This window comes from Rhododendron vialii, chromosome 2a (genome assembly GCF_030253575.1).
Source record: "Rhododendron vialii isolate Sample 1 chromosome 2a, ASM3025357v1".
Classification (NCBI taxonomy): Eukaryota; Viridiplantae; Streptophyta; class Magnoliopsida; order Ericales; family Ericaceae; genus Rhododendron; species Rhododendron vialii.
The window spans coordinates 31,237,036-31,256,832 of NC_080558.1; the positions used below are offsets into that span (position 1 = coordinate 31,237,036).

General features: G+C 38.3%; 1 protein-coding gene and 1 non-coding gene across 10 annotated transcripts; one reads left to right on the forward strand and one right to left on the reverse strand.

The window, feature by feature from the left end:
- Nucleotides 1-22: 22 nt before the first annotated feature.
- On the reverse strand, nt 23-129 carry LOC131318285 (small nucleolar RNA snoR100). The gene has a single exon (XR_009197611.1). It is a non-coding gene; the product is annotated as a small nucleolar RNA snoR100 (small nucleolar RNA).
- Nucleotides 130-3,163: 3,034 nt separating this feature from the next.
- Nucleotides 3,164-16,501, forward strand: LOC131316487 (large ribosomal subunit protein uL1-like). 9 transcript variants are annotated; one of them, XR_009197139.1, is made up of 7 exons: nt 3,164-4,022; nt 4,151-4,243; nt 4,433-4,542; nt 5,690-5,732; nt 6,999-7,062; nt 7,149-7,325; nt 7,646-8,586. XR_009197139.1 is itself a non-coding variant. In XM_058345874.1 (4 exons), exons 2-4 carry the CDS (start codon nt 4,467-4,469, stop codon nt 14,310-14,312), a joined length of 357 nt encoding a protein of 118 aa, XP_058201857.1. In that variant the 5' UTR covers nt 4,098-4,243; nt 4,433-4,466; the 3' UTR covers nt 14,313-16,501. The 9 variants fall into 9 exon arrangements, 1 of the variants encoding a protein (XP_058201857.1); XR_009197137.1 differs by adding an exon at nt 6,403-6,479 and having other exon boundaries at nt 4,173-4,243; nt 6,999-7,325; XR_009197138.1 differs by having other exon boundaries at nt 5,660-5,732; nt 6,999-7,325.
- The last annotated feature ends 3,296 nt before the right edge of the window (nt 16,502-19,797 follow it).

The window sequence follows — 19,797 nt, forward strand, 5'->3', positions numbered from 1 at the left end:
AAGAACCGAGGAGCTACAGGGATGTTTTATTGTAGAACCATGCCCCCAAATTAAAGTCAAATGACATCAGAAAGGGCAGGCCTAGAGACCCAAATCAATTTATATGCACATTACCATACTTCCAAATAAATTGAAAGGAAAGGTTTGGGTTTGTTTTCCTTGCCACTTGAAAATAACAGGCCGTGTTGAGTTGGAAATGTAGTTTGTGTTGCCTATCTTGGGTTGAGTCATGACCAGATAATTTCCACTGTCGTTTTGGATGCTTTGAGACTCTTGATATGCAGAGAGAAATATAGTATGATACTCCGTGTCTGCCCAATTTGGTATCAGAGCCAATGTTGTTCATTCTAGCTTAAACCTTTTCTGGGAACCAACCTTATGATTGGAAGTTGAAAATGTCCGAATGGAATGCAGTCAATTTACCACGGGGAGATCAACTTGATCAGGTGCATAGTAATTACACGAAAAAAATGTGGGATCAAGGAGACTGATACTTCGGCACCACAAGATGTGTTATTGAGGGAAAGGAAGAACCCACTTCAGGTGGTTGATTCCATCGCCGAGTTGATCGTCCATGAAAAAAAAAGTAAGCGTAGTATTAAGGCCTATTTCGGCTCATCGTGGGCTTGGGTTGCGTGCTGGTTGGGCCGGGTTATTTTAGATGGGCTTTTTTGTTGTTATCACCTTCAGTGGTTTGTACAGGTTGTTTTCGTTTATTGTGGGTAGCTTTTAGGGTAGCTAGTGGCATGCGATTAGCAGGAGGGTTGAGTTGATTGGGATGCATTTCGTTCGTTACGATGCCTTGTAGTTTCTATCTTTTTAATCATTTTCAAGAGGGTGTTACCTTATGCAACTTAACCGTACAATCTACGTTATTGAGCCGAGTCATTGAAGAGCAACATCATGATGAGGAAGTGGAAGAGTTACGTACAAATTTTCTTAGTGGGAAAGCTCAATAGGGGTGGATGATCCATGCCGATCAAAGCCTACGTTTTCAAGGGACATTGTTCGTACCCATTTCGTGTCGAGAGTAGATCTTGCGGGAATTTCATCATTTTTCGTTAGCCGTTCATTCGGGAAGGACAAAAATGTATCATGACTTGTGTCGGCAATTTTGGTGGCCAGGAATGAAGAGAGATGTGACCACCTTTGTATCGAAGTGTCTCACATGTCAACAAGTGAAAGCGGAGCATCAACAACCGGCATGAGAGTTACAACCTTTGCCCGTTGCCGAATGGAAATGAGAGAACGTGACAATGGATTTTGTTACAGGTTGCTGAGATCGCCGAGGGGGCACGACTTCATTTGGGTGATAGTTGATCGCTTGACTAAGTCCGCACATTTCTTACCTATTCAGGTTACCGATTCGGTTGATGTGCTTAGTCGTTTGTATATTCAAGAGATTATTCGCTTGCATGGTATTCCGGTGTCTATCGTGGCCGATCGGGATCCACGGTTCATTGCTCATTTTTGGCAAAGCTTGCAGGCTGCTCTTGGCACGAATTTTTTGTTTAGCACGGCGTATCATCCTCAAATGGATGGACAATCCGAGAGAAAGATTCAAATATTGGAAGACATGCTTCGGACTTGCGTGATGGACTTTCGGGGTAGTTGGGAAGATCACTTACCGCTCCTTGAGTTTGCATACAACAATAGTTATCAATCAAGTATTGAGATGACGCTGTATGAGGCCTTGGATTGGAGACCATGTAGATTACCTGTGTGTTGGACCGAATTAGGGAAAACTACGTTAGTGGGGCCAGATTCGATCAAAGACACTACTGAAACAATGAAAACGATTTGCCAACGCCTTTTGGCCGCTCAAGAGAAAACTACCGAGCAAATCAAAATAATTCACCAAAGATTGTTGCTTACTGCTTTTGTCATGTCAGGGTTAATTTTGTATATAAACTTGTGAAAATTTATGTATATTTAGTCATTTTTTTCCTGCAGAAGGACGATTCATAGTATTTCATAACCTGAAATGAGGTGTGACAATCACTCGTCACTTTCATATCATTAACAAATAGCAAGACTTGGAGATGCACATAACAAGACTAGGACATGCACAAATGAATCATTCTTAACAAAAAAAACTTTCATCAGTACTTGAAACAACAAAACCACAGAAACTTAGAATCCATTAAATTGAATTCTACACTCTTTTTTGACATTTACACTCCCTTTTTTTTTTGTCTTCTAGCAAAAAAATTACACACACTTTCAACACTAAAATCCAAAAAAAGGAGTGTAGATGTCAAAAAAGGGAGTGTAGAATTCAATTAAAATTAGCAATGTTAATAATAAAGAAAAATAATACTAGAGCAAAGAATTTGGAAGAAAAGAACGCTGCTACGGTACCATATCAACCGGGTACCAATGGCCACGCGGGGCCAACTACAGCTCCCGCACGAAAAATTCGAGCCGTTCAATAATTAAAAAAAAATTGAGTGGGCAAAGCGAAAATTAGCTCAATCAGATATGTGTAGGTGCTTGATCCAATCTTTCAATTTTTGCCGATTTTTAGAGAATGCAAAGATCCAATATTCGCATCTATACATATCGGATTCAGATGAGTTTTCTCTGTGCCCCACTCATGTATTTTTTGTTAAAATTATTGAACAGCTCGAATTTTCTGTATGGGACCCATAATGGGCCCCGTGTGGCTGTCGGTACCCATCAGTATGGGTACTCGTCGGTTCCTTTGGCTTTCTTGGGAAGAATAGGGCAATGATATTGAATTCAATCATTCTATAACCACAATACTTATACAAATCGATTCACATTTACATTAGGCCCACTCATTTACGTTGGGACCCAAACACACTACACTACACTATCCGTTCCGGAAAAGGAAATAAGTACTTATTTTTTAAGAAGGCAATTTTAAGCTAAAAAGTTATGTGCTTACGCAAATAATTTTCATACCAATATGGATCTTGTTTGAAAGATCTCATTGAGATCTTTTATACGGTGCAAAAAAAATTAAAAAATTATTTTTAATTTAAAAATGTGAAATAAGTAATTATTTTTTAAAAATGTATTCTGGAATGGGACTACATCTTTTAGTGTGTGTCGGACTCACCAAAACATGTGAGCATGTGATTGTATAATAATTGTACTTAATTGTATTGGACTTATGCGGTCATGTGTATAGATAGATTTGAGCCCGTTTAATGGGTGGGATAAACGGCTCTTAAAAATCAGCCGTTGGATCACTGGAGGGTCAAGGAGAAACTTCAATGGATCACTGGAGGTGGAGCGTCAAGGAGCAACTTCAAGTTCAATGTAGCGTGTCATCGAAGAAAGCGCAGGAGCGTTCGGCTTTGTTTTCTCTCTGGAGCGTTTGGCTCTCTCTCTCTCTCTCTCTCTCTCACACATTATTACAGAGGATAGATAGGAACGGTTTCTGCAGAATCACAAGGCTTGGTGGAGAATTTGTTGGAAACGAACTTTGGAGGTGAAATTAGGGTTTCATGTGTTTCGGTTCAGTTGATGAAATTAAGGTTTTGATAGTTGGTTTCTGTCGGCGGAGGAGATGACTTATACTCGGAGGACGTACCGATCCTTGAATGGCGCAACAAGGTGGCGGAAGAGGAGGAGGTGTGCTCCCTGAAGCCGAAGAAGCAGAAGACGAATGATGGGTATTACAACGTACCCGTAATCAGATACATGGTGGCGTACGTAGGCAACTGCGTCGTATTTTGATGGTGAAGAAAGCCCAGGAAAGCCCTCTCTCTCTCTCTCTATATATATATATATATATATGTGTGTGTGTGTGTGTGTGTGTTACCATAGAGTTTCACTTTCACCTCTCCCATTGCATATATATTTTTGTGCATGTGTGTGTATACTATCTTGATATATGCCCAATTTTTTTGTTTTTTATGCTATAGATGGGGTGGGTTTTTTATGCTATAAATGGGGCGGGTTGGAGAAAGATTCGCAGAATTAAGAAGCTACGTGGGAAAGGCAACATGAGATTGCTGGTGAGAAGATTTATAACATGTGCTCTCATCTTGGTGGGTTTTTTCTCAAGGTGTATTCAATGAATCTCTTGTCTCCTATTATTTTCTCAAATGCCATTCACGTTTGTCTTCTTCTTTTATGCAGAATTGCATTCACTAGGTTTTGTTGTTAGTAATGATAGGATGATTTTTTGTCTAGTGAAGCTAAACTGGAAGTAGCTGTTGTTAGAGTCATTCAAACTGATGCCATTCCTGTTCTTGAGAAACTTCATTAGGTCATTCTCTAGATTCTTCTTACTTTTTTTTGAGCATAATATCATATTATCAAAATCTTCTCTCTGAATCGCGAGATTTTGGTTTGTGTTGGCCTCAGCAACTAAGAACTTGATGCTGACAATATCATGGATTCTAGATATTTCTCTTGTTGATATGAGGTTTAGGTCACTTACTTTTGCCCTCCACAGAAGAAAGGGCACTGAAGCAGCAATATAGGCAGAGATGTTTATGGATGGCTTTCGCGATTCTGGGATTACTCGCTCCTGCCACAACTGTAGGCCTGTCTGTTATATATTTGGTAAGATGTAATATTTGCTTAAGTACATGTTTTTTTTGGTGGCTTGACCCTAAAGTTAATTCACAATCTTTATCCATCTTTGTCAGTTTTTTGTTGTTGTAGTACATCAATAGTTTGGGACCTTTGGGTACACACAAGTTTAGACAAAGAGGATGATGACGCAGCCCTTGATTGGTTTGACCGAATTGTTTGAAGTTAGGGCTGTGGCCCATTGTGTGTTTTCCCTCTCTCCTCTTCTCTCTCCTTGTCCTGCATCAGAGGATCCAAAGCCCAAGAATTGTGAAATGACTAATCTTGAGAAAAAAGGGTAGTTGGAAGCTCATCTGCTGACGCTGCTTCCGGTTCCAGTGGATCGAATTGAAGCTTGATTGGGATGCACTTAGCATATGTGGTTCTTAGTGACCTTGCATAGCACTGTAGTAGGAGTAATTTCAATGTGCAAAACATACTAGATTGCTCACTAGTAGCCTATTTGGAAAGATGAACTTTACAGTGGCTTCAGTTTTGCTAAATCTGTTGAGCAGCACTTAAAAACACAGGTGCACATATTTGGGATGTGTATAGATGAATCATGTATGTAGATGCATTATGGTAGAAAGCTTTTGCGATTGATCTATTTCTGGTCTTGATATTAGCACCAATTAGGCACATCATTTCCATCTTCGTACTTCTGTCCGTGTTTATTCTGGTGCAGTTGGGGGTAAGTCTAAGGCTTCTTGCACATAAGCAGTGTTCTAAAAGGCGCTACCCACCACCTAGCGCCTAGGCCGCCTTGCAATTAAGTTTTTTTTTTTTTGAGTCCAGACCCTAGGCGCCCGCCTAGCCCCGCTGAGTGCCTAAACAAACCACCTAGCCTAGGCCCGCCGAGCGCCTAAACAAACCACCTAGGGAAAATTGTGGTGGCAACCCGCTACCTAGCGCCTAGGAGGCCGCCTTGTAGAACACTGCACATAAGAGGTTCCGGGTTGGTTTTTCGGTGCAATCTGTTTTCTGTATCTCATAAAGATTTTGATGTGCATTCCTGGATTTAACTTGGTTTTGTTTGTTTATATATATTACTAAAAGGGCTTCTTTTCTTGGAACTTAACTTTGTTTTGTTTGTGTACATTACTAAAAGGGCTTATTTTTCTTGGAAACTGTTGTGCAGAGGATTTCGATAAGGCCATTAAGGAGGCTATTCAACCAACGACGTAAGTTTATTTAATCTGTTTCTACTTGCATGGTTATATTGCTTTGTATTACTTCTGTGGTGTCTCTCAAGCGGCATTCCTTTTGGACATTTTTTTGTCATTTCATGCAATTTTAGCACCATATTTGAAGCAAAATGGGCTTATTTTAGGACTTATAGAATGAGAATTAGAATGGTTTGCTACAGGGCTACATTCTTCGCCGCAAAGAATATAGGGTAAATGCTTCTAAAACAACTTAAACAGTTCTGTATTTCAGCAGAACTGCAATTCTAATCTTAATATTTAAATGGAAGAAAGTGCTTTGGATTACTTTATTCTGAAGTCATGTTTTGCAACAAAATGACAGTACCCATGGACTGATGTGTGTTGGAATGCAATCACATTGCCCAAGCATGGCCTGATCTTGGGCATATCTGTGTGCAAAAAGCCATAGTTTAACCATATTAATGTAATGTACTTGGAAAAATAGCAGTTTTTTTATTAATTTAGCCATCAAATTAGTTGTACCTCCAATTTACATAGGTCTGTGGTGAAATTCTATGTCCTCAAGTCTGGGCCTAGAACATATGGGACACGTCTTTGCTTCAGTTGTGAATATTGTCTTCTGTGGTTAGATGAAAGTGAATGTCTTTGGTTTGGGCTGTAATGTCATGTAGCTTCTCTTCTGCAGTTTTAGTTGCTCTGAAGATACAGAATCAAAACACTTGTAGTGTATCTACGAGCACATGATTTCCCCAATTACTCAAGGTACAAAAAAAATTTGGATCTTGTGTTCTTCAATGTATATAATAAAAAATGCAAAATAATCCTTTAGCGGTTTCCTTGATCCTGGTGTAATGCGGAAAAGTTCTCTCTATGTATCCGAACTAAAATACGCTTAAAAGATCAAGGGTTTGCTTGGAACATAAGGGAAAGGAAAAGAAAAGAAAAGAAGGGAAAGTTATTTGGTTTGAGACGGAAAACAACCTAAAATGATGAGAGAGAGTATTAAGTATAGTACAATTTTCTCTTCATTTTCCTCAGATTTTCCTTCATTTTTTCTTTTCTTTTCCCTCACTTTCCACAAGTTCCAAACAGGGCTCAAGTCTGTACTTTGTTTTGATGTTTTGAATTTGAATAACTATAAATGATTTATAGGGCACTTTTCTTGTTTTTTAAATTGAATGTGGGAAACTGTATATTAAATTGGGGCAGTGGGATCAAATATGGAACAAGTAAAAGCTGCCAATGACTATGACTTTTATGCTCTATCAATGTTAATTGCAGGTAGGAGTATTTGCCCATAAAAAAAGAGTTAGTAGGAGTATCAGTTTTCATGGTAAGGGAGACTGTTGGGTTATTGTAGCTTTGCGTTTTGTTCTCTCTCTCTCTCTTTCTCTGTGTGTAGATGTTGTACTCTTTGTAGCATTGACAAAGATCTAGGGAAAGTACACCATGCAGTTCGATAAGAGATCCAGAGAGCATCAGGACCCTAGGTTCTGCTACTAGGCCTACCATCTCCACTGAAGCCGTCAAGGCACTTACCTACCACAAATGAGTGGATGAGTTCTTCACCGGTGCAAAAGAAACGCATCAACGGTAGTTTATTGAGAAGTATTTTTCTCCTCATCTCTGGGTTTTTTTTATTCTAGATTATGATATAGACCCATTTGTTTATATATCTACCATGTAGAACTCTTTTGAACTGGATCATTGGTTTTTAAATCGTGGAGGAATTACTTTAGGGAATGTGTTATTGGGATTCCTGCAAATTATTGTACTTATTTCCATTGGTTATGCGGGGAAACTATTCTTAGTGGGAAAGTCTTAAATGGTGGCCCCTCTACTCTCCTGCTATCTTGATAGGAAAAACACAAAACAGTTTTTTTTTCTTTCCCTCACAACTAAGCAATTAATATGAAATTTGTTGGCAGGTACAACTTTGATCCGGTAGCGATGGTCCCATCCCTGGAAGTTACAAATGGTCGAAGCTGGATTGATAGGTGTTCGTGTTTGGTTCAACACTTTCTCCCCCTGCAAATTGTCTGTTGACCAGAATAACTTAGATTAGTTGCTAATTGCCTTCGTTGACATGATATTGGTGATGGTGCTATTTTGCATTTTTCTTCTCCTTTCTGAACTTTTAAAGAGATAAGCAGGAGGGCTGTCAAAGGTTAAGAGTGGAGACTAATGATATGTGACATAACAAAGCTTGTGAGTAACACAAACTAGTAATACAACAAGGTCCTTTGTCTAACAGATTATCTGAGAGTGGGGAGGGGAATTAGAGTTTTGGGGTTTTAAGGGTTAGAGTTTAAGGAATTAGGTCCAGTCTTAGGTGGGTATTGAAATTGTTCATTTTTTGTTTGTTTGTTAGTATTGGGCTTCGGTTAACTTAAATGAGTGGCTTGATTATCACTCTCTCTTTTTTAATTTTGGGTTTGGAAGGACCATAAAATTCAATAATCTATTGCCTTTCTTGTATTGTCTAGATCAAAATGGCATCCGTGGAGATCTTTTGAAGAAGTTATTAGAAACTCAGTTCGATTGTGTCCCCGAAGAGCTAAAGTTGCTTTATTTATGAGAAGGAATGAAAGATTTAAAGGAGACAAAAGGAGAGGAAGAAAAAAGTGGAATAAAGACACCGAGCATGAGAATGAGTAAACAAACGATGAAAAAAAACACTTCACCAACCATGAGCAAGAGACTCCGTGGGAGCACGGAGCCTCCCCTAGTAACTCCATGAGAACAACGTCCTCTACCTAGATCATATTGGCCCTATATTGAGGTAATCAAATTTTGAGTTGATTATAGGACTCATGCATATCATCATAATTACGTCAAAACCCCAGTTGGTTGCCAATAATTTGCATTCAAATCTGTTAAATTTAGTGGTAACGTAATTGGAGAGGAGAAATCCCATTAGGGTTGATTTCATTCAAACATAAAATATATATACAAGATGTACAATAATTGCTCTACGGTCCTAAATACTTAAACTAATTACATGATAAGACACATAATTATACTAGATACAAATAGACCCGTAATCTAACACTCCCCCTCAAGTTGGTGCAAAGGTATCAATCAAGCCCAACTTGAATACAATAAAATGAAAACTCTTGCTACCCAGTCCTTTTGTGAATATATCAGCTAACTGATCTCCAGATCTCACAAACGGCATACATATCAAACCCTCGTTTAACTTTTCCTTGATGAAGTGTCGATCAATCTCCATGTGCTTCGTTCTGTCATGTTGAACGGGATTATGAGCAATATTGATGGCAGCTTTATTGTCGCAATAGAGTTTCATCGGAACACTGTCAGCAAATCCCAAATCATGTAACAAAGTTTGGAGCCACAAGAGCTCGCAAACATCATGAGCCATAGCTCTATATTCAGCTTCTGCGCTAGCCCTGGCGACTACCGATTGCTTCTTACTTCGCCAAGTAATCAGATTACTCCCAAGAAAAGTGCAATAACCAGAAGTAGAGCGCCTATCATCCACAGAACCAGTCCAGTCAGCATCAGTAAATGCCTCAAATCGTAAATGGCCATGATTAGAGAACAAAATTCCTTTTCCTGGAGCTGATTTCAAATACCTCAGAATACGATAAACTGCATCTAGATGTGATGTGCGAGGATCATGCATAAACTGGCTAACAACACCTACTGCATAAGTAACATCTGGACGGGTGTGGGCCAAGTATATTAGTTGACCTACAAGTCGCTGATACCTCTCCTTATCAGTACGCTCCCCCACATCTTCACTAAGATGATGATTCGCCTCAATAGGGGAATCTGCAGGTCTACAGCCTAACATACCTGTTTCTTCCAAAAGATCAAGTATATACTTGCGTTGGGAAATAAAGATACCTCTATTAGACCTCGCTACTTCCATTCCAAGGAAATATCTCAATGATCCCAAGTCCTTAATCTCGAACTCTTGAGCTAAACGAGACTTTAGATTATGAATCTCACTCACATCATTGCCTGTCATTATTATGTCATCAACATAAACAATAAGGACAGCAATCTTACCATTATTTTGCCGGGTGAACATCGTATGATCTGCATGGCTCTGCTTGTAACAAAAACTCAATATAGCCTTAGAAAACCTGCCAAACCAGGCTCTAGGGGACTGCTTCAGCCCATAAAGTGCCTTCTTCAATCTACACACTTTTTCCTTACTTGCAGGAGAAGAGAAACCCGGTGGAATATCCATATAAACTTCCTCCTCTAAATTACCATGGAGGAATGCATTTTTCACATCAAACTGTTGAAGAGGCCAATTCAAGTTGGCAGCACACGAGAGGAGAGCTCGTACCGAATTCATCTTTGCTACTGGAGCAAATGTCTCCTCATAGTCAATACCATAAGTCTGAGTAAAACCTCTGGCAACAAGCCTTGCCTTGTATCTCTCAACTGTACCATCAGCCTTTTGTTTAATAGTGAACACCCACTTGCAACCCACTGGTTTCTTCCCTTCTGGAAGTGACACTAGATCCCAGGTGCCATTCTTTTCCAAAGCTGTCATCTCTTCCACCATAGCTCCTTTCCATTTAGGTACTTTGAATGCATCCTGCCAATTTTGTGGAATAGATATAGAAGAAAGAGAAGAGACAAAGGCATAATACGAAGGAGACAAACGGTCATAAGAAACAAATTGTGAGATAGGATGTTGAGTACAAGATCTAACACCTTTTCGAATAGCAATAGGAAGATTGTCAGGATCCATAGGAGGAGGTTCAATAAGAGAAGAATCATTACCAGAAGAATCAGCTGAGGAATTTGGGACTGGAGTGGGCGATTGTGGTTGACAAGGTGGTAATGCACATGAAGACTTTCTACGTCTAGCATACCTCTGTAAGTTAGCTCCCTGGAGTCGTGCAGGTAGTTGTTCCTCAATGTCACCACCAATATCATGTGTTTCCCCCTCAACAAATACTAGTTCCTCTCTAGTGTTTTCCTTCTCCCCCTCACTATGATTATAAAAGGTAAACATCTCTTCCTTCTGCTGATACTCCCCCTGAAGAGATGGTTTGGAGGGAGAGTAAAAAAACTCTGTTTCCCAAAAAGTAACATCCATAGACAAACATCTTCCTAGAATAAGGGTCATAACACTTATAGCCTTTCTGGGTAGGAGAGTACCCAACAAAAATACACTTATGGGATTTATGTCCTAGCTTGCCCTCAAAAGGTTTGGGGGCATGAACAAAACACACACAACCAAACACCCTAGGTGGAAGAGTCGGAACTTGGCAACTGCTTGGCAGACACTCAATGGGTGTTTTAAAATTGAGGACACTGGATGGCATACGGTTGATAAGATACGTGGCAGTTAAAATAGCATCTCCCTATAAGTATTTGGGAACATTCATAGTGAACAAAAGGGATCGAGCGACCTCAGCAAGATGACGATTTTTGCGTTCAACAACTCCATTTTGTTGTGGAGTGTCAACGCAAGTCGTCTAAAAGAGAATACCATTATCAGCTAGTTATATTCGAAAAATCTTATCAATATACTCAGTCCCATTATCACTCCGAAGAATTTTAATATGTGTATCAAATTGAGTACATACCATCTTATGAAAAGATTTGAAACAGGAAAACACCTCATTTTTTGACTTGAGTAAGTACACCCATGTGGCACGAGAACAACAATCAATAAAAGTAACAAACCATCGATAACCCTTTAAAGAAGGAATAGGAGAAGGACCCCAAACATCAGAATGAATAACCATAAATGGAGTATCACTACGTTTATTAATAGGTGCATAAAAAGAGCGTTTATGTTTTCCAAACTCACAAGCCTCACAAAAAAACTGATCCCTAGGATAATGTTTAACTAAAGTAGAAAAAAGTTTCTCCAATATCCCAAAAGAAGGATGACCCAATCTACAGTGCCACCGATGTAACAAAGAAAGAGTATAACTCATATCTGCATGTAGAGCTTTTCCACATGAGAGAGATGGCTGAGATGGATGAAGTGCATGCTCCAAATAATAGATACCACCATGTGCTTTACCACTGCCAATTACATTCCCCGTTTTCAGTTCCTGAAAGACACAGTGAGTAGGAAAAAATGTCACAGAATAGTTTGCAGAATGAGTAAAACTGCTAACTGAAAGAAGGTTAGTGGCAAAGTTTGGAATATGGAGAACTGAAGAGAGAGAGAGAGATAGAGGGAGAATAGCGAACGGAACCTTTCCCTGAAATAGCAGAGAATGACCCATCGGCAATTCGCACCTTATCCTTACCAGAACAAGTCGAATAGGAATCAAAAACAGAGGAACAACCTGTCATATGATCTGAAGCACCAGAATCAATAATCCAAGGGATACCGGAGGAGGCAGTAAATGCACTAGCTGGAATACCTGAATGAGCAAAATAGGATGCAGCAGGAGCTGCTGTGGAAGTAGGAGCTACAGTAGTCCAAATCTGATGTGGAGTATCAAGGAGCAGGAAAGTATGACGAATATCAGCTCTCATAGAGTTAAACAACCAAGTCATGACTAACGATTTCTGAGATTTAAACTTCTTTAGTTCAACTGCCTCAACAGGTGGAGTAACAGGGCCCTCAATGAATTCTGACATTCCTTTGGCCTCAATAGCCAAAGTAAAAGTACGAGACCAAATCAAATAGTTGGTACCATCCAATTTAATGTGGCAAATATCCAGAGAATAGTTATCCATAGTCCTTACACGACTCAACTCATTATTTATACCAACGGAAGCCTTTTGTTTATCCTCCGACATGTTAACTAGAGTTAATGGTAGATTAAAAAAAAGAGGTTGGACTGTACAGAAGACAATCAACCCTTGCACAGTCTCCAATAACTCCAAACAGTACCCAATGCACAATACCTTACCAGTGATGTCCAATACCGAAAAATTAAGTTGACCCAGTCTGAATAGGGAACGAACAGAGGTCGCCGGAGGTCAGACGTGGACCGATGATGGCTGGCGAGTGCAGAGGTAACCTCGTCGGCGACCGGCGAGTGCCCAGTGCCTGTCGGAGGTTGTAGTGAAGCTGGGAAACGTCGTCCAAAACAAAAAACAAGGGCCGAAGGTTGGATGAAACAGAGATCTAGTTCTGAATGACCCCGGAACTTCTATCTACCAACTGGATAAGAGTCGTCGGAGGCTGATGAATCTCCGGCGAGGGTCGTCGGAGGTTGGGTGTCGATCACAAAGGGCCAACGAGGGTCAACGATGGCTGTAATCTACTGGGTCTTCAACTCCGGCGTCGGAAAGGTCTGTCGATGACTCAACAGAGATGGGAGACGCTAGTTGGAGGCACAACTATGGGTGATCGACCAAACAAGAAGCCCTAGGTATCGTGCTGCTTTGATACCATGTTAAATTTAGTGGTAACGTAATTGGAGAGGAGAAATCCCATTAGGGTTGATTTCATTCAAACGTAAAATATATATACAAGATGTACAATAATTGCTCTACGGTCCTAAATACTTAAACTAATTACATGATAAGACACATAATTATACTAGATACAAATAGACCCGTAATCTAACAAAATCTAATGTGTTGGAACCTAGATTACCCATGTGGAAGTTTTTGTTGAGAGTAGTAAATTGGTTTATCTGATTCCTTTCCCATGCCATTGACATCCAAAGAATGCTGTGTTCGGTGTCAATTTGTTACAATTCCTAATAGTCTAGGTCTTAGTGTATCCAAGTGATTTGTAGTTACAACGCGTAAGGTTTTCTACAGGTAGAGTGCTTTTTGTTAAAAGTACTCGCCCTATTTTTTCTTCCTCATTACAATCATATATGATTTAGACACTTCCACATCTTTCTTTGGTGTTTATGATGGCCATGGAGGTAATTCATGATTATTTAGCTTTCTATCTCATTAGCATAAGTTTATGATCTCATTAGTATAAGTTTATGTTGTGTTCTTGATAAAATAGAGGCTTGTATATACTTTTGGCCTATTGTGTATTATTGAGGTGCTTAGTTGAGATCAATGGTTCTTTTTGATTATTAATAAATTTTTCTGTGAAAGGGTTCAGCTGGAAATAGCAACTCCCTACTGCCTTCCAATTGTTTTTTTTGCCCCGCTTATGAGCATTTAGAATTGCGATTTGGGTGTTTGTTAGTTATATCTTCTCCAATTTTAAGCGTTTTTCTCATGCTATGCTTCATTTTGTCGTCAAATTAATATTATCTATTAATTGCTAGGCTCTATTTGCAATTTTATAGGCTGCATTTGCCCGAAGTAAGCGAATTTGGACATTGTATTTATCAATACGATCACTAGCGTTTATTCATATGCCATGTCTGTGTTCAAAATGCAGCTGTCTCTATTGTTAATGCCTATGAGATTTCCAATCATCCTCCCTTACCTGGCTGGATATTTTTTATTCACAGTAAGCTTCTGAGTGAGGCCTTGAGGGAAGCCATCACTCAGATTTCTAATGATGCTAGGGAGAAAAAACGCAAATTCAATGAAACAGTTGAGCTCCAAATTGGGTTGAAGAACTATGCTCCCCAAAAGGATAAGCATTTCAGTGGTTCGGTGAGGTTGTCTTATATTCCACGTCCCAAAATGAAGGTTTGCATGCTTGGTGATGCTTAGCACGTGGACGAAGTAATCCTGCTCAGTTTGGATTAGTATTTTTCTTTCTCTATTGGTTTTCTTGTATTTGCTTGCTGCTTTTAGTTGCCAAGAATGAGTATTTCTTATACCCTTGAATAAAGGGCACCCAAATTACGAGAAAATTGCATGTCATTTCCTATTTATGGTAGAACCTTTGCCATAAAAAAATATAATCCTTGGAATACATGCCGAGCGAAGGTTTTTTTTGGAGCCCCACCTCTTTGTCTTCTGGAAGCAAAAGAGGGATAATCCTGAAAAAGTCACACCAGTGTGGTCTTATTATACCTTTGGTGATTCTATTCACCAAGCACCCCAACTTTGTAATGTTTTTGCTGCTCGAGTTGTAAGTCTTGTTTCTCTCAGGGTTCGTTTGATTAGGAAGAAATCTATATTGGAAAGTGAAGTGAAAGAAAAGAATGTGTATATAAAATTTATTTTCTTCTATGGGTTTGATTAAAATGAATTTTTTTTTTTTAAGAATCTTGTCAGAAAATGTTTATAGTTACTAAATTACCTGCCTATCAAAATAAAAGTTGCTAACTTACCCTTAATATACAATGGATTCGGGTAGGAAAGGAAGAAAATCATAGGCATAATGGTAAAATGTCATTAGAGGTGGCAACTTTCACTAGAAAATAAAATTTCCTTGTGTTTTTAGCAAGAAAGTGAAAGATATGTAATTGTGCTTAAATGAGTTGTACAAGAAAATTTACTTTCTAACACTTTCAACCATTTTCATGCTAATCAAACACCAAAAAAAGTGTGTTTTTCCCCCTTCTTACATTTTCTTTCATTTTCACTCTAATCAAACCCCTTGGTATGTTTTTCATTTTCTTCTTTATTGTCCACCCCACCTTAAAATAATACTGCTTAACTTTCAGCCATATGTTATCTTTTCCTTTTGATAGTCACCATTGGAATGCCAAAATAATTTGGTTTAGTTTGTCTGCAAAGGTGATGTTAAGCAACGACAATTCGTAGTTGCGTCTCCAATGCATAGATTTTGAAGACTGGATTCCTCAAGGTACAATGGTATTTTCTATTTTGTTTGTTTCTACAATTTTCTCCCTTGTATCGTATGACTTGTGTACATGTTACAAATTTACTTGGGAAAGGCTCAGTTGTTTGTGTTTCAAGTGATATAAAGGTCTGTTCATTTGGCAATTGGCATATATTCCTTTCAAACTTGTTCCAAGTATTATAAAAGGTTTGTTCATTTGACAATTGGCGTATGGGGCTCTCCTAGGAAGTGGCATTGGATATTTCTTTCCAATTACAGATGTTTGAAAACAAAATCATTTTTATTTTTATGTAGAATCACGTTTTCTTTGCTTTTATTTCCTCGTTGGAGACTTGAAGAGCTTGACCAACTTTTTGGTTTCTAAGGCATTTTTGGTCTGATAGGTGGTTTTGGTAGGTCTTCAAAAGTTAGATCTTATTTGCTTTTCATTTTCCAGGCCTGCAGTGTTACAGACTGTCGCATGGTTGATCAAAACTAAACATTCAATGTTAACTCTATTTTTTTTCCCACTCGAATCATTGAGAAACTAGATGAAGGCATGGTTCTAGTTTGCTCTCATTTTGAGTATGTGTTTTAAAATAGAATCATTGGCACTAAACCTTCTATTACTTATCTTGTCTTTAACCAATTTTTTAGTCTTATCCTATTGAACTAATTTAGATAATATGTAGTGAACTATTCTTACATCCATTACTATGTTTGTTGTTGTAAGGAAACTATTCTTCGGCATTGTTAAGGGTTGAGGAATCGGTGAAACTATCGGTGGAAAAAACTTACATGAGGTTTTTCATTTTCCTTTCAAAATCTATAGGTGGAAAAAACTTACATCTATAAGGAATGAACTCCTTCAAGTCATCTTACATCATAAATATAGATTACATACCATTTTATCCAGAACAATCCTCAGCAAGAAACAACCAACCATCATGTTTTTTGTGCATGGCACGAAGCTCACTACCTAGTTTGTGTTCGTAATACATATTTTCAATGGTATTAACTTGAAATATTCCGTAATATCACATGAGATCTTCACCCCCGAGCTCTGAAATCCCTATGCTCTATTTTCTATACTCCTTTTCGTACTATATTAATTCTCATTTATCGCAATCTACAGTAATTAAAGGGTTTTTTGCTCCAAGCAATTATTACATCCATTACTATGTTTGTTGTTGCAAAGGAACTATTCTTTGGGACTGTTAAGGGTTGAAGAATTGGTGAAAGGTTTTGGATGTTTTATTTGATATTATTAATTTAGTAAGGAGCGGAGATGTTGCTAATTTTCAAGATCATAATTGGTATAGTGCTGGAAGGGGTGCTTATGTTAACCTAAAACGCGCTGAACGAGCTTGTATTATTGTAAATGACATTCCAGGTATCCTTCTATGAGCTTCTGTAATGATTTTTCCTTTTGCCTAAGCACTAAGCAGGCATCATGGTTTGGAGCTAAGAAGGTTTCCCTTGAGAGTTTTAACATTGCCAACAGTGTCTTCAAAATTGTGTCCCTTGAGAGTTCTAACATTGCCAACAGTCTTCAAAACTTGAGATATAAATTAGGTAGACTTTGCTTAGAACTCGAATTTGATCCCGTAGGGGTTGGGGAAAAGGAAAATGAAAGGACTGTCGAAATGTGAAGGAAAACCGCTTTCTTTTGGGTTTTCGCTCCCACTTACTGAAATGTTGGAGAAAGAAAAACATTTTGAAGTTCTAAGAGATCCTGATAATGAGAATGAGGATTGGTATTTAAGTCTACGCATACTCACCTTGATTATTTTGTTTTTGTCTCTTTGCAGCATATATTTGCTGTCTTAGTAGTATGTTAATGTCCCATCCCGTTGCAGGTTGCAATCATGGTAGCTGCTTCGCTTCTATAACAGGGATCGTGATTTTTATTTATTGTTCTTGTTAGTTAAAATAAAAATTAACTTCACTGATTGTTGTGGACTCTTTGGACTTTTTTAATAACTGCTACATGAGACACTAATATGCAGTACTAAAGCAAAGTTTCTTTCTATGCAGGTTGATCATGATTTCGTTCACATTATGTTTTATTATTTGCGGCGTTAATAACTATTGCATCATTTTTGTGAAAATAGAACTTGAAAAGCTTCAGGAAGGTGAACAAATTGACAAGCCTTTTATACAAAAACAAATGAAAATTAGATTCCCTAAGCGCAGAAGAAGTCAAGAATCTTGAATTTGTATTTGGGGATAAGGTAAGTAACATAATGAATTGAAAAGAGGACAAAGGTTAATGAAGTTCAGCTATCTGTTTCTGATTATAATACATGTTATACTTTCTTTGTTAGGTTTTGTTTAAGAAGGCTAATGTGACGATTGTAAGGGGTAAGAATATAGCCATTATTGGCCCAAATGGGTGTAGAAAGAGTACTTTGTTTAAACTTATTGTTGGAGTTTGTCCCACATCAGTTAATTATTTCCTCCAAAACTAGTATATTAGCCTGGGCGGTCTCTTCACTCCTTGCCAATTGGTTTGGAGTTGGATGCTTTAACACTTAATGTGGGGTTTATAGAAGCCCAGAGGAGGAGAAGTTTTACTTGGGGAACACAATGTTCTCCTAAATTATTTTTAGCAGAATTAGGTATCTACCAGTGATTAGCTTGGTTCTTATAGCTTTGTTTGGTCCATTATTTCTCTATACGACTAATTATTTCATTCATGCTGAAGCACTTTATTATGATAAAACAATGCTTGAGACTGTGGCGGAAGTTGTGCATGACTGGCGAATTGATGATGTAAAAGGGCTCCTTGGGCGTTGCAATTTCAAAGTTGATATGCTTGAAGCTTGATAGGAAGGTATCCCTCTTGAATGGTGGTGAGAAGGTTAGTGCTCATGGTTTTCTTTTGTCTTCATTTCCTCCTGGAGTGATCGCTTCACTTTTCGGTATCACATTTTCCCTACAAATTGAGATCTCTTGCTAGGTTTTTGGACTCTTCTCTTGAAATTAGAAGGTCACACACAATTGTTCTTTCCTTCCTCTTGGGCTTTCGTATATTTGTACATAACTTGCTTTTGTTTTGCTGCTACAGATTTACATCTTCCATTCGCTGCTTCTTTGAATTGATGGCTTACTTCATTCTGGTTTGTTAAGTAATCTTCATTGATTTACTGCATGTACCTAGAACATCTTATGTGATACTTTGACATCAGGGCCGGCTCTGAAATTTATGGTGCCTAATTAGAACCTTTTAAATGAGGCTCTAAAATCTCAATATACTTTGCATAGTTATAAATAATTAAGGGGAAAACCCCTTCATAACGAAGTCATTACAATCATTTTGAGAGCATAAACACCCTAAATCAATACCTCAAAATTATCATTTATGCATTACTCTTCTTGGTTTTTTGATGTGAATGTACTATTTAAACTTGCATGATCAAGTTTTTCAACATAGCCTTTTCCCTTGAGGCAATTGTAACCAAATTAGTGAATAATACTATGTTTGCAGTCCATCCATTTGAAAAACAACCATCTGTTACCTTCAATTACAAATTGAACACTTCAATTGATTTTTTTAGTACTTTTTGTGAAACTTCTCTCAAGTTTTTGAATTCAAAACATAAATCCTTCATTCGTCTTTGAATGTTCATAATAAGATGCCCGCCTCCCCCCCCCGGGAGTTCTGCCAACATGGAATTCAAGTTCTCTAATGATTGCTTGCCCGTCATCGAGCGGAGGTTCTCTAGGGCCTGTACTATGGAATTCTCATCTTTGAACCTTTTTACTTGGGTTTTACTTTGAATTGGGACCTTAAATTTTTTAAGTAGATTAACTTAATCTTTAGATAGGCCTCACTTTTATATTAGTCAAAATTTAGTGGCATAAAGTGGTGGCTTTACAGGTTTTAGCCGGCCCTGTTTAATATGTAAACCCTATCTTGGTGAAGTTTTGATGTGTTTCGCTTTTGGCCTTTTTTGTTGGAGATTTGTCTCTTTTTTTTTTGTGACATTAGTCTTTTGAGTCTACTTAATATTTATTAGTGTAATTGACTACTTTAACAACTAATTTGCTTTACATATCAGGCAAGAAATATTGTGTTGAAATAAATTTTGAAGAATAGAGATAAAGTACACCCATACAACCTAACATGAAGTAGATTACCCTACATGCTACAACAAAAATCAGAAATTCTCCTAAATAATAAGAACAGGTTTGGGGGATGCCAATTTTTTGTTCGATTTTTCCAATTGTGCCCCTGGTCTTTAGATGCAGAGTGTTGTCTATGTGTCCATAATTGTAATTTTGCCTCCTTGCCTTATAGGTGGATCACACGCAGCCACATAGCCCTTGAAAGGATGATTGTCTCCTACTCCCCTGTGTAATAGTACGTACCGCCCCCCCTCTCTTTTTCTCCCTCTTGCGATTTTTCTTCCGGCTCCCATGGCCTCTCTCTCTCTAAAAGCAGAGAAGAAATGGACGGTG